The following is a 26,876-nucleotide window of genomic DNA, read 5'->3' as shown; positions in this document are numbered from 1 at the left end:
TTTCACGCCTTATTCCTTTACGCCTAATTGCAGATAGCTCTTTGTATGAAACTGTTGTCAGGAGCCTCTGTGGCAAATAAGCAGGTGTGTTCTGTGGTATAGTGGTAGAACTGGTGGGACACGTACCCCCTCCTGCTGTCATAGGGTGCACAGAACCCGTGCTCAGAGCTTCAGTCAAGTGCAAGACATTAGCCACGTACGATTGTTGCGGGTTTTCAAACCGCAGCTTTCATAAAGGGTTTCCGCCCCAGCGTGTCCATTGTTCTGACCTATAGACGTTTAGTAATGACGACAGAGTATGAACAGTGTGGAACAGCTCACGGAAAGGGACAGCGCAGCAGCTTGCGATCGCCGACACTGCTGCCCGAGTTACCACGGTCGGACAGCAGACTGCAGAGGTCACGAGAACAGCGGCGACACAGCATCGCCAGCTCTTCGCTGTTCTCTGAAAATTCCGGAGTGCGGGTACTTAGGTGTAGTCCTCGCTCATCACGACGCAGCTCTGAGTTCTCTGAGGAGAGCTGGAGGGAAGGGAATCTTGGTAAAAGTCCCCGCCTACATCACTCTTCTACCTCTGTGTTAGTAGACGAAGCAAAAAGGGAGAGGTCATTCACCCCAGTTTGGGTGACCATCCCACGTAAGGGTGATACAGAACATTCCAGATCTACTGAATCGAGAGGACTCCGGGTTAAGGCTGACATTGAACAACCAGGGTTGATGAAAAGGAGCGAATGCAAAGCAAAGGCACCTGACGTAATTCTCGACGAATGCAGACAGCATTCTGGTGAGGAGACCAAACTGTGGTGTGCCCAGTGTAACGTGCCCGTATGTTGTGAGTGCCTGGTGGAACACCACAATGCCCATTTCATGTGTCGCCTGAGGGAGAAAGCGCAGTCAGTACGCCGCAAGATCAAAAATCGCCTCCGCAAAATGGAGACCAAGATCCAGGGAATGAAAGACGTCCTAGCTGCTGTCAATGAGTTAGAATGCTCGCTAAAAGACCAGAGAGATGACACGGAGAAACGAGTGAACTCAGCAGCACAGAAGCTGATAGAACTGGTTCGCAAACAGCAAGGGGAGCTTGTTACAGAACTCGACACGGCTTACATGGCGAAACAAGGCGAAGTAACATCACACAGAGAAGAGTTGGAAAAATCAGTCGAAAAATTATCTCAGGTTCACGACAAAATACAGAAAGACCTCGGGGCGAAGGGTGACCTGGATTTGGTACTTGAACGGGAGCAGATATTGGAAGATGTCGAGAAAGCTTTACAGCAGGCAGATGTTGCAGGTCAAGGTAGCGAGAAAGTGCTGTTCAATTTTGACCCCAACCCAATAGACGAGGCTACGGTTAGCCTGGGGCGACTGATCGTACAAAAGGGGGAGCACGACAGTGATAAGCTACCAACTATCCTTGTTACAGAAACAGTAGATAATGGGACAAAGTCACAGGTAGGATCTCTTCAAGATGATCTGATAGAGGAGTCCAGCCCTCGCTCCCTGTCTCCCGTCCCGCCCACAGACCTACAGTTCGGGGTGAAGGGGTACGGGGAGGCAGAGCTCAACTCCCCTTGGGGCGTTGCCGTCTCTGACAACGGGGATATCTACGTCGTGGAAAACGTAAATAAACGTGTGCAAATCTTTAACGTGTACGGGCAATACGTCCGTCACTTCTCTACGGTCGTGTCTTGGTGCCCGTCCAACCCAGTCGGTGTGGCCATCGGGCCGGACGACCGCGTTCTTGTAGCCGACGGTCAGTCCGTCAAAGTTTTCGCCGATGACGGGACGTTTTTGACCAGTTTCGGAGAGGGTATATTCGAGGACGTGTGGGGCGTAGTTGTAGACAGTAACAACAGTAGGGTAATTGTAACAGACATTGGGAAACATTGCGTGACAGTGCATGACGCCTCGGGCGCCCTCCGTACGCAGTTCGGCTCAGAAGGCACCGGTCCGGCCATGCTCTCCAACCCTTACCATGTCGCGGTGAACGCGATCGGCGATATTTTGGTCTCTGACTCCGGTAACAACTGCGTCAAGCTGTACGACTCAACGGGGCAGTTTCGGCTGCAGTTTGGACAGAAAGGAAAAGGGACCGGTCAGTTTATCTCTCCTCGAGGGATTTGTGCTGATCGTGATGGTCAAATCATAGTTGCGGACAGCAACAACAAGAGGATCCAGATGTTTGACAGTGTTGGGGAGTTTTCCAGTGTGATAACCACGGAGCCGTACGGTATACAGTACCCCAGGGCTCTGGTGCTCACCCCCGACGATAGACTGGTCGTTACAGATAGTGATTACTGTACTGTAACAGTGATGGGCTACATGTCGGAACTGTGAGATGCTTAGAAAAAAAATGTTATCACAGAAAGCATGAAAAAAACTATAATCACTAAAAGCATGAAAAAAATGTAATCACAGAAAGCATGAAAAAAATTTAATCACTGAAAGCATGAAAAGATCTCCATATGTTGTTACGTGTTATGGTAGATGTATCTATTAGATAGTATTAGACCCATGACAAGCAGTTATTTAACAACCACGTATTCATTATAAGTTTCAGAAGACATGTAGTGACTGAGAAAGCTGACAAGTATTGCGAGATAGAAATCTCTTCTATTGTTAGGTCTATACATTTGCGTTGATTATGTTGTGCACAATAAGAGTATTATATACTTTATCTCAGCTTACGTGTCCTGTAGTCTGGTAGGTAAACTAGGCAACTATGAGCATCACCATGGCAATTATGGAACCATTGTAAAAGCATCTGTTCGGAAATGCACCTGATCTAGCTATGACATTGTAGTTGATGGCCGAATACATGTGATCAGTGCCTTATTTGCCTGTTAAAAGTATCCGTAAGTCCACCACGGACCCTCTGGTCTAGTCTGTGTAACACAAACTCTCCCTGCCCAGGGCTGTACGGAGCCCCTCCCCTGGGAGCCTGTTCAGAGTGAAAGCTGTTTGAAGTGAGACTTAGTCTAGTTACTCTCTGGTCCAGGTTAACGGATCCATTCATTCTCGTCCTCTATCCACGACGCAGACGACCCGTGGGAGGAGTCCAATTCTGTGCCGTCCCCCCACCCCCGGGGAGGCCAGTCCGGGGACAGGTGGCTGGAGTAAGGTGGTCCTGGGGAAATGTCCACGTCTGAGCTCGTGTCAAGACTGTCTACGACTTCAGGGTCTTGGATTACTGGGTGGATTGTAGATCTGCAAAGAAAATTAAAGGAAATAAGATATTTATTTGACGTGTTATGGAGAATATACAAAGCAGAGAAATGTCTCTAATCTTAATGACAACAAGTGACTTTTCTCAGAAAATATCTCAACATTGCTTTAAGCAATTCATAATTGACAAAATGGCTAAGTTTCTACGCCTACCTGTTATTATTTCGGTTTGTCCCCCCGGAGTATATGTAGTTCACCATCACGAGTAACACAAGGGCCAGTACCACCGCCACGGCAGGAATGGGACTATCTTCTGTCAGAGACTCTTCTTCAGACGATTCTGAACAAATACCGAGAATGGCATTGGATGAATACATGAGATAAGAGAATACAACAAAGAGAAGTGCACAAGTTGTGGTTACAAGCTGTACCCCTTAAAACATGGTACATGTATTTTCAAGATGCACAAATAAGACCGCATACAAATTTTCCATTAGTTCATGTTGTCCATGGCACATTGGCGTAATGTATAATGGTTTTTGGGGCGGGACCCAGAGGTCCAGGATTCGTATCCTATGACATGCCACCGATGTTGCGCCATTGGGAAAGGCACTTCGTATGGTTTTCCTCACTCCACCCAGGTGTAAAAACGGGTACCTGACGTCGGATGAGGAGGTAAAAGGCTATGGGACTACTTTTTTTACCATGGCAATATTCAGCCGAACATGCAATTTCTTAAACACTTACCAGCTGCGACCACGTTGTCGCCTGCGGCTCTGATAAGACGGTGTTGATTAACATCCACTAACTCATCGTTCGTCTCCGAGGCTGACGACTCCATTACCACTGTCGTAACTCCACCAGGCGTGCTGCTGTCGGGAGGTGTGCTGTCTGTCACAGATCTGTCCGAATCATTGTCAGTGCCACCCTCATCAACCGATGTGTTTTCACGTTGGCTAAACGAGCAATACCAACATTGTTTCTTCGGTGTTGTGGCGCTTATGTTCAAAGGGCTACTGGTTGTAGTGTCTGTCCCCGGGATTCTGTTATCTGGTCCACACTGCCCAAGCCAGAAATTGCAAGGTTGTCGTCTTGTCGTCGTAGGAGTACTGGTACTGGTACTTGAATGATAGGCAGCCACCCCAGGTTGCGTAACTGTAGTGTGTGTCTGTGAATGCCGCATTGTCGTTGTTGTTGGAGGACCCGGATGCCCCACAGCACACTGCCATTCCCACCACTTACAAGGTTTAGCCGGTCGGGTTGATGCTTCCCTGGTTGTTTCAACAGTCGTATGTTGTAATAGCTGTGTGAAGTTGTTCACAGGGCGTGTGGAAGTGACTAAAGCACTTGTGTTGTTCCTTGAACTGTCCACTGTGGGTTCCACAACGGCGTCTTCACAAAAGAACCAAAACGCACAGCCATTTCCAGCCTTCGTCGATGTCGTAGTTGCAGTCGGTGGGGCGCGCGTGCTATTTGTGTTGTTGGTGGTTGTAGTTGCCTGTGTTGTCAGCGATTCAACAGGTTGGCAAAGGACCCAGAAGTTACAGGGTTCCTCTGTTGTAGTTGTAGGCGGTGTTGTTGATGTCGATGGCATCTCGTCGCTGTCCGTGGTTGGAGAGAATTGTGTAGTTTCCACAGTTTCTGGTGGTGGTGTTGTAAGTCTAGACGTGGCAAAGTATGTGGATTGCATGGTGGTGTCAACAACAGTTGTATCTGGACTGGCCTCTGCCGTTGTGATGTCGTTGGTTGTACTTTCAGACTCACTTACGGTGCTGCCGACGTCCTGCGATGGCGTTGTGTGTGCTTCCGTTTCAGCAAATGTAGATTGTACGGTGTACACGTTCGTTTCAGCAAATGTAGATCGTACGGTGTACACGTATGTTGTGTCAACAACTACCGTATCTGGACTGGTTGTACCCTCTACCGTCGGTAAAACCGTTGCGACACCATTCGTTGTACCTTCAGGCTCACGGTCCACACCGGTGGTAGCCTCTGTTGTAGGTACAACGGTTTCAACACCGTTGGTCGTACCTTCAGGCTCACTCTCGGTGCTGACAACATTTGGCGGCAGTGTTGTATGTGCTGCAGACTTCTCGGCAAATGTGAGATGTGCTGTAGAGTCAACCGCAACCGTATCTGGACTGGCCTCGGTTGTGGGTACAACCGTTACGACGCCGTTGGTTGTACCTTCAGGCTCATACATCGATGGGCTAGTGGTGGAATCTGTTTTGAATATAAGGTAACAGCCATCTATATCAAAACTATACAAATGTAACTCTAATTGCTGAAACGATATCATCGTTTTTGAAATGAATAATGGTAGTCACTTATACTGACTTTCAATTATTGAACCAGAAGCCTGAACTGACAATGCATGTTAAGAAAGGAATTAGCCCGTATGAATTGCTATGTGCCTCGATCAACTACCGTAGGCGTTGCAACTAGCGGGGAACATGTAGTAATAGGAAAAAACTAATTCATTATGAAATTCAGGCCAGTACTCTTTCAGAGCGTGGGGCGAAAAGGAAATCATGAATACAGGCCAGAACAGCGGGTGAGCTCACCTTTCCCAGCGCCGGTAAACCGTACGACTACAGTCAGCAGCACCACGATGTACTTCATGAACTGCGTCATCGCCACGTGTACCTGCCGGATTCAGCCGTTTGGGAACAGTCTATCGTCCATACCGGTGCATAGACGCAATCATGTCTCTGTTCGGACGTGCTGCGGTCTACGTTGGACCGTACGGATGTAGAACGCCAACGCAGACAACGCCCTCACGGTTTAGCATTTCCATGGTAACCAAACCCCGATAATACTCTCATCGCCTCGAAATCATGTCGTTAGATTTAAAAAAAACTCTGAATTTGTTCACGGATAGAATGGTTGGTGCTGACAAACATTCAGGTATTTCTGCGCTATTTTCACGTTTTTCGTGTGAAATATCAAACGTATTCAAGCTTCCGTCTTGAGTACATTATGTGGGGATTATGTCAGATTATTGTCGCAGGAAGCGCGCCTTGTGACCATCAAAACAGTAGATAAACTCTATTGTTGTGAACCTAGCGATAATCATCTTAATACATGCCCAAACGCCATTTTTCAAACGTCGTTTGGACGGCTGGATCCCTTCCATGGCGATTATTAACGTGCTGTGACGACAGCTTTGTCTAGTGTCTTTTGTAGGATAAGACATAGTGTCCACGGTGGATTCTTTTGCGTAAAGGAATAGACGTTCATTTTCTAATGAGTCCTATACATTCTAAACGTCTAATGTGTCAATAGAAATTATTCGCCATCTCATAAAATCCGTTTTATTTTGTATTATATTTGAGAATTCCTCATCTTTCTGACTAGTAAGGGCTTCCTTGTCAGTCTGTCTAGCTGCACATGGCCGATGTAAGGTCTGGTACATTTCAATTTAAGGGGTGTGTTCAAAATGAACGGAGGGAATGAAGGAGAGTCTAGTACAAAGCAGATGAAATCAAAATGGAGGTAGGTCGACATATCGCTATGTTCTGACCTCCCCTTTGAGATGATAAATGGAACTGCCCATAGAGGTAATGACGTCACCAAACTCTGACCCTTTCCAGTCATTGTGTTAGATTCCGTTCCATTGAGATATCCTTAGTGCACTTACAGTAGTTATCACAATGTATGTATCTTTACTTTTACACATATTACAAATATAAGAAACTGACAAAATAGGGTTGGTAGACAAACTGTCCTTTAATCCTTTTAGCCCCGTGTAAGGGCCTTATTATTAATCATATTCACAATATGATGAATATTTGTGTCAATACTAATATTCGGTCGCATTCAAGTCTGCTGCACGACCAATAATGATATAGATTTATCATAGAAGATTTGAACATTTCTTTTCGGATTACCAAATATAACAGTTTTCTCCGTAACACCTGTGATTTCTCAAATAACTATAAAGTTGAAACAAGATAAGTGACAGGTTTTTTAGGTATCTTTCTACGAATAGCAGAAATTAAAGTCCTTTTCTGAACATTTATTCATTTTATACCCTGACTCCTCTCATTTACGTAGACAATTGTTTTATCTTATTAAGTATATCTTCGTTTTTATACATATATATATATTGTATCTTTGGGATCCAATGGCTACTACCGTCCTGACTGGTACAGCGGGTTTTTCCTGAGACCCTCCATTTTGTTCAGTCCGTTTGGATTGTACACCGCTCTCCTGATGTGGAACTGGAACAAGATAACATAAGGTTAAGTCAAGTGCGCCACCTACCGAGATCGTTAAGTGAACACACCAAGTTTTTAGGACCATGTAAGCGCAGTGATGTAACAAAGTGTCAAATGACCCTGTAATGTTTATAAGTTACAGACGTCAGAAATCAGGTCAGAAAACAAGTCCAGTAAGTGAAAATATTTCAGGAAACTTCTAGGCCAAGAACATTTTCTTTTTGGTTTACATACATAAACAAAACCAGCCTTGGCTATCGGCGAGACTTACATCTTTTTTCGAATCCACTCTCTCCAACTTGCTCCTCCACTCTTGGTTTTTGCTCTTCTGCTCCTGTTCTCGCGTGAACTGGTAGTGGTGCGAGACGTTGGTGTCGTTGTTCTGGACCTCCGACATGGCCAGGTCGTACGGCTGGTTCAGAACCTCCTTCACGGCCGGGCGCTCGTGGAACGGGATCTCAAGGTCATAGTCAGACTCCATCGCCGGATTTGTTCTGAAAGGTGACCAAAACAATCACGGTGGTGGCAAATATGCATATCCGTGTGTCTTTTTTGGCACACTTTTGACAGATAAGCCGAAGAGGCTGGGTGGGCGTCACTCCACCGTCATAGGATTATCGTGTAAAGGGCACAGCGTCGGGGCATGGCGAGTATAGAACCCGGAATCTATCAGTTCTGAGCCCAGCACTCTAACCGTTAGGTCACACCGACGCCATCGGAAGGTGACAGAGGGCCATAAATGAAAAACCTTCTGAGAAGGGATTTGCTTGGAAGTAGCTCTCTTCGATGGTGCATACGTGGTTTTATGAACGCTAGGGTATATCATGTTCAGAATCATGTTCATTATCATAAGTGAGTAAAATCACAGGATGCGTTTCTAGTCGTGCGTATAACTATATATATAACCGGCACATCAAAACAAAATGTATGCAACAGAACGTCTCCTCAATAACCAAGCATCCAATTGAGCTACGAAACAGAATATATTACGTTACCTTCCAACAGGGGGAAGTCTCTGTCTTTTTCTGTATCTGTGCTCCTCTCTCCTTTTCCTGACGCAATAGCAAATAGAAGCCAGGAGAATAACCACGGCCACTGCACACACCCCGGCTATAACCGCTATCAGTACGGTGTCTGGTGTACAGTTGGGACCGCTGTAAAACACGAAGCAGCTGAAAAAAAGATTAAGATTTGTTAATCTTTCATGTGGATACATTAAGTATTGAGAATACACATTTCTCCCACAATCGTTTATGGATATGATGTAGCGACCAGCACAGCATTGTTGTCACACAGCACGCGAGATAGTATTTTTAAAGCCTTAATGCATATCTCACACCTAATAAAACGGGGTAGTCCTTCGAAGCCAGAATGATTTGTGTAAAGGCTATTCAGCACCAAGGACATCTACGCCGGTAAGTATTGATTTAGCTGCAAATACGTCTGTTGCGGGTCCAACAGTTGAATTACAAAATCCATCTGGAGGTGAATAGCAGTCTTATTGCCGATCGTGCGTCTAGGATTGGATATTGGCAAACGCTTTAAAGATGGATACCTTTTCAGCACCAAGGACGGCATTGTGCAGACACGGATATTTTCAGTAGCTGGCGTTTGCGGGTACACCCACTGGAGTTATCAAGGAAGGGCTGCTCGTTCTATACGTTACCTGCACTTGGCACCTTCCCCTTCCACCACTGCGCATGTCCCTCCGTTCTGACAGAACCCGGGGGTGCAGACACATCGAGACGCTCCACTGTTGTCCCTGTCACAAATCGCATCACTTCCGCATACCACGGTGTCGCACTGAACTGCAGTGTACACAAAAGAAATGCACATCCCACATCTCGTTACAATGATTTTTGTATGTGCAAAAGATAGCTTGCTGATTTGAAATTGGTGAACATGTAAATCACCTAGGCTATACTTCATACCTGATAGAACTTGTATAGCGCCCTCGCTTATTTCCCATCGCTGATCAATGGCATCTTTGTTCTTCCTAGTTTCATCCAGCACCTCCTGTGGGCTCACTTGTCCGTTAGTGCTGAATTTCACGTTGTACTCTGCAACGATGCTGCCCTTCCTATACATCAGAACGGCAGAAACGACAAGTTTAACAACACACGGGCGAGCGGATTTCTACACATGTAAATATTCCTCTAGAGGAACACTTTTCTGTGATGTAACGTTAGGGAAAACGGGGTAAAAACGACTCTACATCTAATCGTGGAACGTGTTCTTCTGTTCAAAATGTAACCAAACGTTTAGATTGAAACCAACTAGAATTTGTGGCCCACGTGAACAGTATTCGCTAAAGGCATGTTGATACTTACGTAAAACCCACAACTTCAACGGCGACAAATCCAGGCATCTGGCTGTAAATTGGGGTCACCTGTGCAAAAGGGGAGATACATATAGATTTGTCCTGGTATATCTAATTAATTAACTTAGGATATTGATTATAGCATAACTTAAGAATAGTGAAATATTTGTAATGTATAAACGTCCAAGAGCCATTTCATTGATATGGGATTTTTGGCTATCTGTCGAGCGGCCAGACACTGATATTTATCCCATAATTCCGCTCTCACCTTAACTACAACTCACTGCGCAGGAGGTTAATGAAATACGCAAAAGCATAGACTTACCTTGTCAACGAAATCACTCGAGAACGTTGTGTAACCGTCTGAGGAAGGATCATCAAGATTGTAGTCATCAAAATTCAAGTTTGAAATCTCCAAGGTCATTTTCACTACAGACGTTGGAACATCGGCAGTAGACGGGACTCTAAATGCAGTTGACATCACGCTTGACGAAGATGTTGTCCAAAGTTGTGTTGTCTCTATATTTGCAGCGTCAGTAATTCCCTGTGTAGTGGTTGTTGGTTGGACAGTTGGTTGCAGCGTGGACGTTGTTGCCAAGGACGGCGTTAATGTTGTCAGAAGAGTTGACGCCGTTGTAGCCTTTGTAGTTGAGGACGCTGTCGTTAGTCTATCCGTTGATGTCACCTGTGGCGTGGTTAAAGGTCTTATCGTTGATGTAGGGGACGTCGTTGTTTGCAATGTTGTCATTGGTGTGCTAGTTGTTGTGAACATTTGCGTTGTAGATGTTGTACCTGTTTGAATTGTCTGTAAGGCAGTCGTCTGGGGCTGTAATGTCGACGTGCTTGTAGACGGTACGACTGTTTGCGATGTCGTTGTTGAGGGTGTTTGCGTTGTAGTTTTGACTTGTGTGGTGGACTGGAGTTCTGTTGTTGTTGCTGTTGTCTGCTGAGCAGTTGATTGGGGCTGTGATATCAAGGTGCTGACTAGAATAGACGGCGTTGCTTCTGGTGTTGCTGGCGATGATACTTTGGAAGTTGTTACGATTTGCGTGGTAGATTTGCCGTCTGTTGAGCTTGCCTGTGTAGCAGTTGATTGGGTGTGTGATAGCAACGTGCTGACTTGAACCAGCGATGTTGTTTGTAATGGCGTTGACGATGGTGTGCTAGTGGTTGTTAGATTTTGCGCTGTAGATTTTCCTTCTGTAGGAGTTGTATTTATAGCAGTTGATTGAGATTGTGACATCGCAGTACTGAATACAACAGGAAGTGTTGTTTGTGATACTGTCGTCAATGGTGTTCTCGTCGTCGTCAACATATTCGTTGTAGATTCGCGTTCTGTAGAGGCTGTCTGTGGGGTAGTGGTGGATGAAACAGTTGTTATGGATGGTACAGATGTTGAGATGGTTGACACCTCAGGGATTTGAGATGTCATAGCGTCTACCTGTGTTGATGATACGGTGTCTTCTGAAACTGAGGTCAACATTTTTGTTTCGGACGTTGCGATTGAAGAAGCCTGTTCTGTCTCAGACTCTGTCCTGGTTGTAAGAGAGGGTGTACTTTCAGGTATCGTTGTCGTCCCTATCGTCTGCGACATTGTAGTTAGGTTTGCTGTTGTCTTCTCTGTTGTTGTTTGGATGAACTCCGATGACATTACTTCCGTCGTTAATGTTTCATCAGGTGTTGTCACCATTGCTACTACTGTTGTGTTTGATGATGACACAGAGGTGTTTCCACCAGGACCTGTACTAGTTTCCCCAGGAAGTGTTATGTTTGATACGGTAGACGTAGGCATCCTTGTTGACGACTGTACCAGAGTACTAGGCCTTTGAGTTGCATTTGTAGAAGATGTGATGCTATGTGGTGATGCTGCAACAGAGCTTGTAGATGAATCACCGCTTGTTGTGTTCTTTGGGGTCAGCGAATGGGAACTGAAAAATGTTACATCAGTTGGTTCAATTGTTGGTGTTGTTACAGTAACAGTAGTAGTAGATGTGGTTGTGTTTGCATTTATACTTGTGGCATCAGTCGCTGCTACTGGCATAGAAGCTGCTGAAGAGACGTCAGAAATAGAGGTATTGGAAGCAGATGTGTATAAATCTGAGGACGACCCAGAAGTAGCCACTATCGATGATACAGTGGCATTCATTGTTAAATTCCAAGCTGTTGAGTTTTCTGATGTTTCTTGCAATGGTGTTCCAGTTACGGGTGATGTTGTTGATGTTTCGTTTGAATATTCTGAACTCGTGTTCGAGGAATCTGGGCTGGACCCCGTCAGGGTGGACAATAATATGCTTGTAGTATTTGTTATCATTGCAGGTGTGGTAGATGCGACAGTGGATGTTGTAGATACATTGGAGATGGACTGTTCCGTAGTTTGTAACGATATAGTGACGTCAACGTTCGTGTCAGTATGTAACGATGACGTAGCCAATGAAGTAGCCGATGACGACACATTAATCGTGGACTCAGTACCAGAACTCGAACTTTTCATCGAAGATACAGACGATGTGACCGATGTAGACATTCCTGGCAATGAAACAGTAACAGATGAATGTGACATATTTGCAGACAAAGTTGCTTGTGACGTTGTTGTTCTATTCTCCCCATCTGTTGACTCTACAGGCGACACTGCTGTTGTGTTCAACCTTGTGTAGATCTGTGATGACTGACTAGTTGTATTTACAACAGTTCCAGTGATAGACGTGCTGTTGGCAGTGTTGGCTTCAGTCGACATTCCTGAACAAAGACATATCAGACTATTTACATGACGTTTCTTGTGAAAGGACTGAAATGTTTGCATTCTTACGAAGGAATTATCATTGTACTAGCACCAATGATTCATTCATGCCAGCCAAAGGACCAATGAATGTACTAATCTTGAAACAGAAAATATTTCAAAGAGTAAAGCTTAGGATTAGTAATCCTGGCAATCGGATTACGCAGCTTGCATCTCCGGTGATTACAGGATCACACAATACACTCATCCGGGATAGAATCTCAGACATCCTGTTCAGATACGATTATGTATTTTGTTCGTTCTAAGACAAACTTATTATTTCTTACTCAGAAATGTACTATACTATACTATACTATGTCGGCAGCTTTGCAGAGATGCATTAATGGAAGGTATAATTCTGTGGCACTGAAACTTGGCGTCGCAGTTAAAGCAATAAGTCATACAGCTTGAATTTATAGGTGAAGTGGTCTCTGGGAGTTTATAATTAACCAATATGTTATTGACATAAAACTCAAATTCCCGTCCTTGCGACAAAAAAGTATTCCACATGAATAAGGCTTCAACTGTTTCACTCGTTCAACCTGGTCATGTTGCAAACCACAATTACTTTATAACCGGCATTACTTCAGTGAATGATGGGTGCTCATAATGTGGCCATTTTGTAAATGTCTAGTTTGGGAGTGATCAGGTAGATGTGATTCGTCCTAAGAGAGTGATAACGGATCATGAAGGGATCACATCGTGCACCCGAGGGACACATTTGATGGATCATCACTTACAGGATGATCTTATAAATATTATTTCTGGACTACTGAAGGACGGTCACATCAGTTTACATAGTGAAATCTTCTGATGGCGTTGATGCTTATCTATCATATGTGTAGATAGGATGTCGTTTTATGGAGGGCAAATTTAGGTAGTTATGAAATACACTTCTATGTACTTTGGTTACATATTGGTTACATACTATCTTATTTCATATCTTTGCCATAGATATGTATCTCTTAACGTTTTCACAGTTTCACAAAGGATATTTTTCATGGCTGCTTTTTTTTTTTTTTGCGCACTGTGTAGTCTTGTAGGTTGTAGCAAACGATCTCGTGCAAATATGTAGGGTATATTGATGCCCTAGCCCTAACGATGTGTTCGCGTGATAGCGCTGAAAAGGTGTTTGTTTAGACATTCTCTAGTCATTGAACCACGACCTTCTCCCTATTCACAGTTGACATTAACCCGGCAGTTTACGTTGTCCTTCAGGGCTGTTCCAACCGTCAAGGGGCATTGGTTTTCTTTACAAATAGCGAGGAGAGGTGGTCATAAAAGTGCAAATGAACAAGATAGAAGCAGTCTCCGTTTCTTACGACATCGATTGTAGGCCGGTTTATCAATTCTGGGGCAATGATGTACTTGAGAAATGTGTGCTTCTTAATACGTATCACCGACTGGAGGCAATGTATGGGCAACTTGAAGACCAAGACATGTAAACGTGACATGTATACAAAAACGAACCCTTCACGTCAATGACAATGGGGTGGAATACTTTCCCGTCTATCACAAACTGTCTTTCACCGCTCATACCACGCCAAAGCAATGCATACCTAATTCATCTTGCAATGGCATTCGACATTCATTGATCTGACCAAAGACGTTACATTTTCTACGATAATTGTGTTATTGTTTCATTTTGCAATACACTAATACTAACGATAGGTTAGTTTCGTATCCTAACTCTTTAATATTTGTATTTTTTCTGCAGATTAAGTGAACAGTCCATTCATCCTTTTATGTTTTGTCTACCTCCTGTCCGACCTGTTTGTTGCTTTACCGATCATAGTTGTTTGAGTGTTTTACCTGAGCTCTGGTAGTGAATGTCTCACATACCAGGTACCATATCTAGCAGATCGCGCTATGCTCAGTGCCTGTGTGCACTACACTACCCTTCTACTCATACCACTACCCTGACAACGGCACGCTCCACAAGCCTCGCCCCGCGTAGGGGTCAGGAGGCCAAGCGCAGGGTTTAGGGTTTAGCGGCGGTTTCGTACACTGTGCCACCGGTGAGTCAAAACTGAGGAAGAACTTAACGTTACAGCAAATGGATGGTTGTGGATGTTTGACGACTGTATACGGAGAGACAAGATGAAATAAAACGGCTGTATACTGTTATCATTGTCATCATCCGCTGTTTTTGTTGTTTTAACTTACCCAAGCACAGGCCATCATACACTTATCAATGTACAACCCAAGGGCTAAAAGCTCACCGTGAAAAGCTGGACAGGATTTGACAAGGAATATTTGATCTTACTCTGTTTTCCAATATCTACAAGAACGATTCGTCATACGTAACACCGCTTTGCTAGGGGAACGGTATGCATGTATCGGTGTGTAAAAAGACGGCGCTGCTGAAACGACCGAGTCGACCCTGTGATGAATAGAATACCGCTGGAGAGGAAACATCTCGGACCACCCAGACGTTTTATCTACAATATCCACGGCGCCATGCATGGTACTTTATCGGCTTTCACAGAAAGATAGTCGTCCTTCAAGAAGCCTTCCTAAAATCAATACGTTTGCACCACTACAGTGTTAACAGGTGTGCGCAGAAAACCACCTGCCAACGTGAATCCAAGGGGGTGGCTACTACTAGTAGTACTCCTTTCTTGAAACAAAACGGAATTTCTCCAAAGATTAACTTTGTGATGTGTGGGTAACTCTAACTGAAAATAAAATGGTACATCATCACAGTATAACGGTTTTCTCTTTTCAGCTCTCCGGTCTTCTATACTGATCCCGAACTTTTTATTAGATTAGATAACTTGATTGCCTAAATGCTATGATATTCAGAGAAGTACAGTTTAAGATTTGGAAGACAATACACATAACGGTCCCTGACTGATCCCGAATCTTTTATTAGATACACGATTGCCTAAATGTTATGATATTCAGAGAAGCACACTTGAAGATTGGGAAGACAATACACATAACGGTCCCTAACGGTGCTCAGCCCTAATCCCCAGTGGGGCGTTGTATTGATAAATGCCTGTGTTGCGTGAAGCATTACAATAACACGCCAAGAGTTAGCCTAACAAGAAACGTGTAAAAATTAGGTCGAGTCTGTAGTGCGGAAAACCATCACAAAGGATAGGAATCACGAAATGTTATGAAAAGGCTTATTAGCAAACTGTCACGGGAATTCAGTAACGTTACTTGGATGATTTCTCAGAGTGGAAACTACAGGGAATGTCAAAACTATCTACAATATCCAATCCAATGTCAGATTGAGAAAATACATCCTCTCGTGCAAGGAAAGAACGAAAATAAAAACAGCTTACAGAACTGTGTATGTAATATTAACGATAAGAATAATTCCCTGTAGACGACCATAACACTATCAACAGTGACATCTATAGGATTGATGTTACTACAGTTGTTTTGTTCAGGATTACTTGCGACCGACTCGTGAACAATAAAAGGCCATGAAGCCAAAACATTTTCACACGGAAAAATCAGTTTGGCTGTGTAGGTATGTGCGTGCGTATCAATTGTTTGGTGGATTTCTCACAAAGGACGTTAAAACTGAATACATTCACCCAAATCTAGAAATAGACAACAAAAGCATTCATTACCCTCTCTGATATGGAATCTGGATAGAAGCATCGACAATATGTAACGTTACCTCAAAACGAGAAAGACAACGCTTTAGCCTATAATTTCTCTTTTATTACGTGACTTCTGTATCCAATTCTATTTTTAGATATTTGACAACTGGGCCAAATCATTGTCTTTCTTCGACAGGGAAAAAGGCGTTGAAAATCGATCAACGCGGTTTGTTTCAGCCGGAGGAAAGGTACCAACTCAATCAATAGCGTTATAATGTCGGTCACGCCACAGCTACCTTTCCTCAACAATGGCGTCCGAGCCCTCATCAACATGGACGTCCGTAATTTGAATCCAGCCACATCGCAGTTTCTCAGATGGAGAAATAATGAAGGTTGTGGCGGTTGATGAGAACGGAAATACCCGGGAGATTTAGAGTTCCGGAAGGCGCAGGTGGATTAATGAGACCATCAGCCGTGCGGCGTGAAATACCGACACACGGGGGTTATAATTACTGGGCTTGGCACTGGGGACCTTGTTAGTAAGGGCATAGCCGTATACATTGTAAATGAGGTCAGAATTAACTTAAAATTCTTGTAAACGAGAGAATATAACATGAGATGTACTGTCCAATATCCGTCTAATACCGCTCGGGGTCACCTCAGACACTACGATGTTTACCAATGGCGATGATTATAAATCCCAGGTAAATCTGGTGGTTGATTTGATGTTTTAGGGTAGTCTCCAAGCAGGCCAAATGGATTGCAAAGACCGTATCCAACTGGAAGAAGGAGCTTGCAAAACGTACTTCCTCTGCCAGTAACGTACTTCCTCTGCCAGTTTGATACGGTCTTAGCAACCTATAGATCTGCTTGGAGATTAGTTTTTAGGGAACCATATGATTATCAGGCATACCTGGCATCATTTTGACAACCATTCTCAAACGTACGTTTCTACTCTAATTACCTAGGGCATAATCGCGTGTACGTAAGTTAGATAACACATGGAGTTAGGTACGCAGGTCTAACTGCACAAAAAGTGAGTAAATCTATTATAGTAAGTAAATCTATACTGGTGTCGTGTATCCCCCCAAGCAACCATTACCAGACCTACCGGCATATTAATTATCATTCAATATTGGGAATTTAACCTTTAGCGGCGGTGAGACTCTCGCTATCATCAAATCTAAGATTTATATAATCCTGGAACGGTTTTTGGATTACTGGACCATCAACCGAATTATATTCACACCATGCGACAATATTTTCCGACAGTTTTTGTCCCATCATTCCATTCTTTTCTGGAACTAAATATCACGATCTGAGAAAAAGTTCTGAAATCTCGACCTAGTTCGACACAAAAACCGATACCTTATCTAAAAAATGCTTTATAATAAACTACAGCCACATAGCTACAGACGATGAATGGTATCCACACACCTGCCGCTACAGTGATTTACTGTTATTACACTTAACACCGAAGCGACCCCCAGGCGAAATAATAGATTTGTAAGTCCGTAATGTCGTCATAAATCATACACGACGCACTTCCCGGTGAACGCCGGCGTCTCTGACGACAATATTACGTACGGTTTAGATATACTGCATAGTAAAACATCTGGGGAGAATAAGAGACACAATATTCATTGTGCAATATCTGGGTAATTGTTCTGGGACCGGGTTTTGTGTTAGTTTCAGGGTTATTGTCCACCTGTCTAGGTAATGTTACATGTTCTTTGTTTATGTGCTCCTGAGCCATTGTAAATCAGCATGTCAATGTTGAAGGGACAACACGAATGTCTTTAAGACGAAATGAATAAAAGGATAGATATTATGATAGCAACTTTATAGTTTTGCCAATCGTTGAATAAATGGCAAGAGGATTTCTTCTCAAAACAATGAGTTCATGTCATCACACATTTTACAGAAAGTCGAATTTGTACTACAGTTTATTTGTTGGACACCTGTTAAAGACTCAGGTGCGACGGGTCACCTGCCTCCTACCTGGCCACGCCCTTGTTACAAACACAGGCGAGATAACATCGACAAGAGAAGTATTGTAAAAACAACTGGTTCGCAGGTTTTAGTGTCAATATTGAGTGACCGATACTCATACATCTGTCATAACAACGCGTTATGACCGGATGCATGTCAATAAACACACGTTTTGCTCAAGCAATAAAGTTTATCAATCTTAAGTATTTCATCAACACCTGTAAGTCATTTGCAGGGTGTCGATTTTAAGATTCTGATGAAAATGTCAATCTTACATTCTTCGACATACAGGAGTTAGTTTAAAATCATGCTTGCCGTTGCTATCTTATTATACAAAGAGAATGCAGAGTAAAGAGAGTCGCAGAGTTAGAAACACTTTAGTAACGTTAACGTTATAGATCGTTAGTTGTGTACAGTGGTGTATATGCCCAACCCCAATAGTGAAAACAAACCCTAAGGTGTGGACAGACACACACTCTGCTGCCGATATCTCCACGTTACGTATCTGTTAATAATTGGACACCTGTACAATAGCTCACCTGACGAACAGCCAAGCAAACAGGCCACAAGGAGCAACAACGCCACCGAGGTCGTCATCTTGGGCCGGCGGCGTTCTGTACGTGACATTCCGACGTCAGGTAAAGGTGGAATGCACGTTCTGTACGACCTCTTCGTGAGGCAGGTAACAATCATAGCAGCATCACTGTGGAGTAGCCGAAATCTGCTACCGGCGAACGGCTCCCCAGCACTTCTGTGATTCACCCTCACGCCCCGCTACAACAATGTGTAGGGTTGAATGAAGGTGACTGTACAAAGCAGCGCGGGAAGGTACAGATGGCGCGTTGCCCGCTACTGCCTCGCCATGCATCAGTCAAGCGTGTTGAGCCGTGTCAGGGGCTGAAGACACGACCGTTTGTCAATAAAGGGTTCCTGCACGCTCTCACGGGTCCTACCGCGGTGTGCATCACAACATGGCCCGCCAGTGGTGTTAGTCAGTGTGTACAGTATTTGTTACCACTGTGTATCAAGTGGAATCTTGTTTGCATTCCTGTCTTCAAAAATAAATCAGGATGGGTTACGGAGCGCACATCCGTTGGGCAAAACAAATGAGGTATTCGGTTGTGATCAATATTCAGGTGTAGGAAAGGCCAGGTACCAGGGGGCCGTTCTTCCGCAGATTATTAAGGGCAAGGCCAAGGGGTATGTCATGTGGGAACTGCCAGTTTCAAACAGCAAGATACATGGTTAGAGTGGATAAACGACATTCTTTCAATCCATCCGCACATCCTCAATTAATCCATCAATCGATCAAGAGATAATTAAATCGATCGATCGATCGAACCTTTAATCAATTTCTGAAAGAAACGCCATACTGTTATCCGGATTTTCAATGATGGCATGGCAATTATTTTGCATCGCTATCGGGCATGGGAACTTAAGTGACGATATTTTCACAGAGTGTAACCGATATATCTCTTTTAAACATCAGGAATGTCGACTTCCCGTAACAGTCCATTTGAGTACGTAATGAAACTAATGTTCACCTGGCTACACGTAAAGTGCCGTGTAAAACAATACGGGTGTCTATGAATTAAGGCAAGCCACCGCGCCACAACAGTGAGCGTATAAGTCATTAGCTTGAGAAATATGCTAAGATGTGTTCTTGTGTCACAGTAGATTTAGCCTGGGATATGCATAACATAAACAGCCATCTGTCAGAAAATCGATTTCTGCACGCCAGCGTGATGTATTAGCGCATTCGTCTCTTTATTGATCCAAGCTAATTGGCTAGTCAAGGAAGCACTTCGTCGAAATTCCGCTTGGTGACGCTGTTTTTCTACGGTGGCTAAAAGAGGCCCAGAAGTTTTCCTCAATCCGTGTTGACGTCGACGTTGACTTCAATGCCACATTGTGGCACTCACAACTCTTTGATAGTATAGCTCTAAATAGACATGTGAAATCTGTCCACACAACAACAGTAGACGTAGACTCGGATGCAGACTCAACCCGGCTGTTTTCTTTTTCAAGCTATTGTTTTTATACTATTATATATTTTTTCTTATTGCTGGCTCTATCCCGGCCAGCAATAAGAAAAAAAATATAATAGTATAACAACAATAACTTGAAAAAGAGAAAAAAATATAATAGTATAAAAACAATAACTTGAAAAAGAGAGAAAAAAATATATGATAGTATAAAAACAATAACTTGAAAAAGAGAACAGCCGGGTTGAGTCTGCATCGGAGGCTTTAGTAGACGTGTGACGACATAAATATGTTTTTGTCTGTCTCTGCTCTGAAAACATCCGCCAATTCCGAGCGATTTTCCCATGACAGTGCGTCATGTTTCAGGTGACCACGTTGGTGTAACCCTGTTTGGTACTGAGAAAACCCTGCAATAATCCACACACCGTTGTTTAATTAGGGTGACCAAATGATCTACACAACAGGTGGATGCACTAGTGCTGTCGTGTTTTAAAGAACAAGCAAAAAATGTTCACTGACGCAGTTTTGTAGACGTTTTATTCTGATTACTTATAATACATTCAAATTAGTCTTATACCATAGTTGAAAATCTCAAATCTATGCAAGCATGCTGAATGTAACATCGATCGATCGTAGAGTTGTGTACATATTCGACTTTCATTGAACAATTGTTCAAAACCAAAACGACAGCAAAAGAACACAATATTCACAACACAGAAACTCCAACAGTCAATATTAACATTCATCAAGATTGAATATGTACAAAAAGTGAGAAAAGACCTCGAAGAAGAAACAACTTATAAATTCAACCCTCTTTTATCATTATCTTCTCGATGGCGGGTATCGTCCCTATCCAAGCAGATGTCAGGAGGAATTTTGTCCTGTTTTCCCAAAAAGAAGGCATTTGATATGGGACGTGACAACTGAAAAACAACAACTCCCAAGTCAAACATCTACTCGTGTTTGAGCGTCGTCGCTATTGTAATTTATTTACAGCCCGCTGGACAGAGGCATCAAGGCCAAGACAAATCGTCCCTCTGTTGATCGTACTCCGGGTTGAACGCGTAGCGAGGACGCTTAATCTTGAACTGTGCGGTAAGAAAGGGAACAAAATGAGACACATAATAATAACGACTCTACGTAGAACACATTGTTAGGAGTGAACACATGGGTGACTCCACACGGCTAAGCACGAAAAGAAAGAACAGGGGAAAGGCTTTTCGATCTTACTGTATCAACGGCCTGAGCCGTTAAAGATTTTTTTCACCAGGCTCTACACTAGGTATCACTATAAGAAACAACGAAGTTTCACATAGAAGCATTTAATATTTCGATCTGGAACCCACAGCACTTTTGTGACTTTGGGCCTTGAATCCGAGGTTGAAAATGTTTTCAAAACGCATTAATTGCTTACCTTCCAGTTTGGATCTATACACTCCACCGTCGGTTTGAAGCGCACCACTCCATTCCAGTCGCCAGGGGGCAGTTTTGCGCCACTAGTCGAGATGGACTCCGCTTTTGTAAACATGCCTGAGAAGAAAGAAACGCGCTGTTAATGTAGAAATTCCGTGAGAGTTATCTGTGAAGGTTTCAATTTCATTTGGAAGAGCACTTCCTCCAATGACTGAATGGCACTTCCTTGTAGCAGACTGAGTTTGAGAAGGGGAACGAAAACTTTGTAAGGCTGGAAGAAATTAAACTGTCTATTTTGCTAGTTTTTCTTTGCTCTGTCCCCACCACAAACGGATAGGTAAGGGACGTAAGGATGGAGGATGTTGGTGCTGGAACCGATCATAGTCCCCGACGATGGGACAGGGTGAAGTGAAGATCCCCACCTATGATGCCGTAGGGATCCTCGATGTCGGTGGCCTCCAGTTCACGTAGCTCTCGCGAGATCTCCTGGCCGGCCTTACGACTGATGGTGCTGTAGATGTCCTCCTCCTGCTCGTCGATAAACATCGGGTTCTCCTTCCACGTGGTCTCCGAGAAGGACGACGGCCCACCGCTCAGGACGGTCGAACCGTTCGCCTCGATAAAGAACGGTCTTCTGTAATGACTGGAGAAACGAGTTTCAATTCGTCAATATTCTATCTAGATATAGACCTTTGGTGCATTCCTTTGTTGCAAATACAAATGAACAGGTGTATGACGAATTGAACGAAGCTCATGAGGACAGGTATGTGAAAATACATCTACTTTTAGCACTCTAAAGCAACGCACTTGGAAGCCGTATGCAAAAAATACTAGTATATACCAAGGACTTTATAGGGAGAACTCCTTGTTAGCTTGTACATACCTTGGGAAGTAATTGGACGGTCGAGTCTTGTTCGGGACCCTCTTGGCGACGATGACGATGGACAACAGCATGATGACGAAGACCCCGCCCACTGCCCCGCCCCCGATAGAGAACACGATGAAGTAGGACATGTAGGTTTCACACTGTTCACCCACGTGCCACCAGGACGCACCGGCCCTGCATCTGTGGAGGTCAGAAGAAGAAAAAGATCTTGAAGGATCTTGAGACAGAAGCAACGATGTCTTCATGAAACTTGATATGTCGGCCAGGTCATCGTAAATTTTCTATTACCTCTAAGTGGTCAAGAAAATAGGAACAGAGCTGGAGAAAGTTGGGCGAGTTTCTTTACCTGCAGATGACCCCAAGTTCCGGCTCCACGTCACACCTGCCGTCGTTGTGACAGTACCCTGGCTCCAGCTCACACTGTGACGTACACACCGACCCGTCCAGACTGCCGTAACCTGCGTGACACCTGCAGATCGGTGTCTTGTCTCCAGGGGGCACCACGCAGCTGGAGTGGTCTTCACACTGGGCGTAGTCACACAAGTCAATGTCCGCGTCTGGAAAGATAGGAAGGAAAAGAGTAAGATCTTGATTCACTGTCTTTAGATAACATGAACTACAGGGGGATGATTGACCAAAGTTTGTAGCAATTCTTTATCGATTTCGTTGTCTATAGTACATGTATCTATACATGGAAAATCAACAAACTGAATGGTAGAACGTAGTCCTCACCTAGCCTGGGTGCCATCCTATTTCTACCGGGGCTCCTACATTCGCTACCCTAAAAAAATTTAGGGTAGCGAATGTAGGAGCCCCGATAGAAATAGGATGGCACCCAGGCTAGTCCTCACCATCGTAGACAGTAAAAGAGTCGAATGTCATGTTCGGATCCAGTCTGCCTCCCTCTACTGCGTCTCGGAGCCGGGAGCTCATTTCTTCTGATGACGTCACTTTGATGAAGTCAAACAGAGCCTCGTGTTCAACAATGATGCTACCCTCCCTGGATAACAGAGGTTATACAGCAATGTAAGCTGGTACCCAGCGGTCCAAAATGCAGTAAAAAAAAATCATGCAAAACATTCTGGACTTAATTAGATAATCCGACGAAAAAATAGGTCTTACTTATCGATGAGTCGTAAGGCAAAATGTCCGATTATGGTTATACATTTTTGAGCGCTACCGAAAAGTGTTAAAAACAAACTCACTTGAATCCGAGAATTTTCAAGGCCAGAAAACCGGGCAATTCTCTGAATAGAGGCAGCATCTAGAAATAAGAGTGGAAATTGATTAGAAGTGAGTAAGATCCTTCGTGCTAAACTTTTGTATCCGATCCCTAAAATATTGATGTACGTAGACAAGAGCCTGATCAATTGCAGTATACATATCATATTCACCATGTCATGACAACGCTTCTCCATGGTCACATACTCCTCCGAGCTGCTGTTCTCTAAAGATGGCGTCCACTCCATACTGGTGACTCGAAGATCGAACAGATAACTTTTCTCAGGGATTGTCATAAACTTGGCCACGTGTGATTGTTGGATAGCGGGGGGAGCTAATGTGTTGTGTCCGTCGTATTCTTGAGTGGTTTCTATAGGATTATTTGTGATTTTGAAGAAATCCTGAGTGCAGTTTGTGACAGTTTTGTTACACAACGAGTCGACAACAGGTGGGATATCTTCAGTCGGCTTTACTTCGGGAATCTTCGTGTAATTATCGGCATCAATATGGATATCATCTGGGAACTTGTTGTACAGCACTGGGATTGGGCGATCGGCTGGCTCAGTCGGTTTATTCTGGTCATCTTCTAACGTCACGGCGATTGGCTGTAGACTGAGGTGCGCGACGTCAGAGTCGGGCTTAGTCGCAGTGACGTCATCCTGCTCCGCATCGAAGTTGACTTTCTGGGGAAGGTTTAGTTGGTTGATGTTTGTTATTTTGATAGCGTTGTTCTTATCTTCGACGTCCTCGTCTATGTTGTTAATAGAGAGAGCCGTGATGCCAACAGGTTGATCTACAGGTAACATCATAATCATCGGGACGGCGACGTCATCTTGGGCATCTTTAAAACGAAGGAAAAAATGGAGAATTGGACATCAATGCTGATAGGTCCCTTACAAACACCACTCAATGATCTTACGCCCATGTAGACTTTACGTTGCAGATTTTATCACTCTACTTTTGCACTGCCTGTCTATATCATATAATATGTTGAAGTGCTACGCATAAAGCACAGGGAAAAGCGTGTCCACACCCTTTTCTTTCCAGTACTTGTCGCAGTCCTGTCCCTGAGACCGTTGGGCGGCGGTCACGGCCGTCTCGTAGTAGACTGTCCCCCGTTCAGGATGCACGCAGTAGCAGAGGTCCGCGGAGTCGTCACACTGAAGCGGCTTGAACGTCCCGTCATCCGCACAGTGTAGGAGGAACGGGTCCGAGCCGGCTTTCTGCCGTTCTTTACAAGCCAGCATTTTTTCTGTGTCACAGAAGAAGAAAGCATATGATGATAATGAAGACCTTTATTGCACGACAATTGTACGCTGTATGGCAACAACTATTAAATTCATGAGTGGGGAAAACTCTTCGGTGGCTCTGAAGAGTACATTTCCCATGAGTATGACGTCTGAACGGTTGGTCACATAAAACGTCCGGTTCCGCGCATTAAGAGCCCCCCCCTTCCGATGAAAAGGTGATTCTAAATTGTAGTTGAAACCTTTATTTGTAAAATGAAGAAATCCTTATGACAGCTTTATCAACAAAAATGTTGCATCATGTCCAGGTACATGTATAGTATAGTAGAGCTAAGGTGATTCATCCCGATACTAATAGTCATCATAAATATTCGATAACTGAGCTTATTTCAGAATTGTTTCTTAAGTTGTTATGGGTCACACGGCAAGGCTTTGGCTACGGCGACTTTTCGGGTATTGAATTTGACATTCAATCCAAGTGGAAGTAATCGAATTTTTTCTCAGGTTTCATACACAGCCATCTAATGGAATGTGCGAATATTACATTAACATGTTTCTCTTACTTAAGCTACAGTAGAATAACTTCCAATAGCTATATAGTCGGCCTCTCTTTGTCTTTTCACTATTTCATAAGCAACAGTACTAGTGGATAAGACACCCAGTCGTCTTTTTATAAGTATAAATGAAGCACTTCTAGTATTACTTGCAGGACCCTGCGAGAAGAAAACCCAGTTGCAAGACTCTTTCTCCTTCGTATGTCCGGAAAAAGAAGTCTTGTCAACAAACTAACGTTACTGGTCTAGAATTCATCGTGCCGAAATCTTACCTTCGGGCGGTATGTAGATGCATCGCACCAACGGAACAGTTAGAAACATCAACAAAATGTTTACAGACGAAATCTTCATCCTGACCCGTTGTATAATCACACAGCTTGTAAAAACACAAACAGCCGACCAGTTAGTCAGCAGAAACTGAATCCTGTTCAGCTCTAGGATGCTGGGCGGTTGTTGGGCGGGACCTAGGGCCCTCCAACCCACTTCCACTTCACGCACGGATGGTCGCTTCTGTTACTCCAATCAAGGAGGTTTATGATTAAACCTCCTTGCTCCAACCCTTCATTTTGCCGCACAGTATACAGATCAAAATATGAAAGGGGTCATGCTTACGTTTTCCCCAGTGTATACAGATTGAAGTTCAATGATATTCAAGTACATCGGGCATTGATTTCCACTAGCATTGTTATTTTTTCGGTCATTTCATCTTTGTTCAAGTAAAAATTAAAAACAAATGTGCATTGGTCATTCGTTTCTAGTTAATTTCTTATTGCTGTGGTCATTCTATTTTTGTATGTATTTCAACAGCAGATATATTAACACCTTTGATTCAACTTGTCCTGATTTGTTAAGACTTAAGTGTTCTAAAATTTCACAGAAACTCCCGTAGCTTATTCCACCTAGCCTCTACCAGGCTCCGCGGGATGGCTGGAAAAATAGTAGAAATTGGCCGTAATAGAGTGAATAGTATGCCAAGGGAGTTAGCTACGGAGAGAGGACAGTCCTCTCTCCGTAGCTAACTCCCTTGGCATACTATTCACTCTATTACGGCCAATTTCTACTATTTTTCCAGCCATCCCGCGGAGCCTGGTAGAGGCTATATTCCACCCACTCCCAGGTTTTGGAAATGGCATGGTACTAAAAAGGCAAACACACCCCCCCCCCCTCAACCCTCTTCCTGCTCTCAAGAGGCACTACTAGAACATGCTACATTTTGAGGGCCTCTTGATCACCAACTATTTTGCAGGTGTCACTTGTTATTCAGAGACAAACGACAGAAAGCTCAACGTATTTGTAGTTCACGATTACACTGCTAGGTGTCTCTTTTAGAACCGGCATGCTATCTGACCCATTCTGACATGGTAACAGTAGTATGACACAATCTTTTACATCTGATTGGTTATGAGTCTTATGAAAACATGCAGTTGATAATATATCTAGGTTAGAGTCTGTCTGAGTGATGATAGGCCATATGTTACAAAACTCCTTTCTTGGGTTTACCACAGATATCATAAAGGTGGGGGTATGGCATCCAGGC

General features: G+C 43.8%; 5 protein-coding genes across 5 annotated transcripts; 1 reads left to right on the top strand and 4 right to left on the bottom strand.

Moving 5' to 3' along the window:
- The first annotated feature begins 285 nt into the window (after positions 1-285).
- Positions 286-2,423, top strand: LOC136429233 (tripartite motif-containing protein 2-like). The gene has a single exon (XM_066419136.1). The coding sequence runs from the start codon at positions 286-288 to the stop codon at positions 2,335-2,337; it is 2,052 nt and encodes a 683-aa protein (XP_066275233.1). The 3' UTR covers positions 2,338-2,423.
- LOC136433536 (uncharacterized) lies at positions 2,410-4,263 on the bottom strand. The gene is made up of 3 exons (XM_066425850.1): positions 3,913-4,263; positions 3,379-3,505; positions 2,410-3,207 (listed from the first exon to the last, which is right to left on the bottom strand). Exons 1-3 carry the CDS (start codon positions 4,004-4,006, stop codon positions 3,000-3,002), a joined length of 429 nt encoding a protein of 142 aa, XP_066281947.1. The 5' UTR covers positions 4,007-4,263; the 3' UTR covers positions 2,410-2,999.
- Positions 4,171-5,799, bottom strand: LOC136429125 (integumentary mucin A.1-like). Its single transcript, XM_066419039.1, has 3 exons — positions 5,730-5,799; positions 4,582-5,388; positions 4,171-4,436 (listed from the first exon to the last, which is right to left on the bottom strand). Exons 1-3 carry the CDS (start codon positions 5,797-5,799, stop codon positions 4,171-4,173), a joined length of 1,143 nt encoding a protein of 380 aa, XP_066275136.1.
- A 1,076-nt stretch (positions 5,800-6,875) lies between these two features.
- LOC136433243 (uncharacterized) lies at positions 6,876-19,027 on the bottom strand. The gene is made up of 8 exons (XM_066425253.1): positions 18,573-19,027; positions 10,031-12,441; positions 9,716-9,774; positions 9,317-9,465; positions 9,052-9,193; positions 8,381-8,557; positions 7,657-7,879; positions 6,876-7,388 (listed from the first exon to the last, which is right to left on the bottom strand). The coding sequence occupies exons 1-8, from the start codon at positions 18,724-18,726 to the stop codon at positions 7,299-7,301; spliced, it is 3,405 nt and encodes a 1,134-aa protein (XP_066281350.1). The 5' UTR covers positions 18,727-19,027; the 3' UTR covers positions 6,876-7,298.
- Positions 19,028-20,538: 1,511 nt separating this feature from the next.
- On the bottom strand, positions 20,539-26,815 carry LOC136433337 (interphotoreceptor matrix proteoglycan 2-like). The gene is made up of 11 exons (XM_066425444.1): positions 26,447-26,815; positions 25,612-26,238; positions 24,572-24,790; positions 23,712-24,379; positions 23,523-23,581; positions 23,169-23,317; positions 22,664-22,874; positions 22,315-22,497; positions 21,854-22,074; positions 21,433-21,548; positions 20,539-21,106 (listed from the first exon to the last, which is right to left on the bottom strand). Exons 2-11 carry the CDS (start codon positions 25,688-25,690, stop codon positions 21,032-21,034), a joined length of 1,980 nt encoding a protein of 659 aa, XP_066281541.1. The 5' UTR covers positions 25,691-26,238; positions 26,447-26,815; the 3' UTR covers positions 20,539-21,031.
- Positions 26,816-26,876: the final 61 nt, after the last annotated feature.

The sequence above is a fragment of the Branchiostoma lanceolatum genome, chromosome 1, assembly GCF_035083965.1.
Source record: "Branchiostoma lanceolatum isolate klBraLanc5 chromosome 1, klBraLanc5.hap2, whole genome shotgun sequence".
Classification (NCBI taxonomy): domain Eukaryota; kingdom Metazoa; phylum Chordata; class Leptocardii; order Amphioxiformes; family Branchiostomatidae; genus Branchiostoma; species Branchiostoma lanceolatum.
Note: the sequence above shows the minus strand (reverse complement) of the source record. Positions and strands in the feature narration are given on the sequence as shown.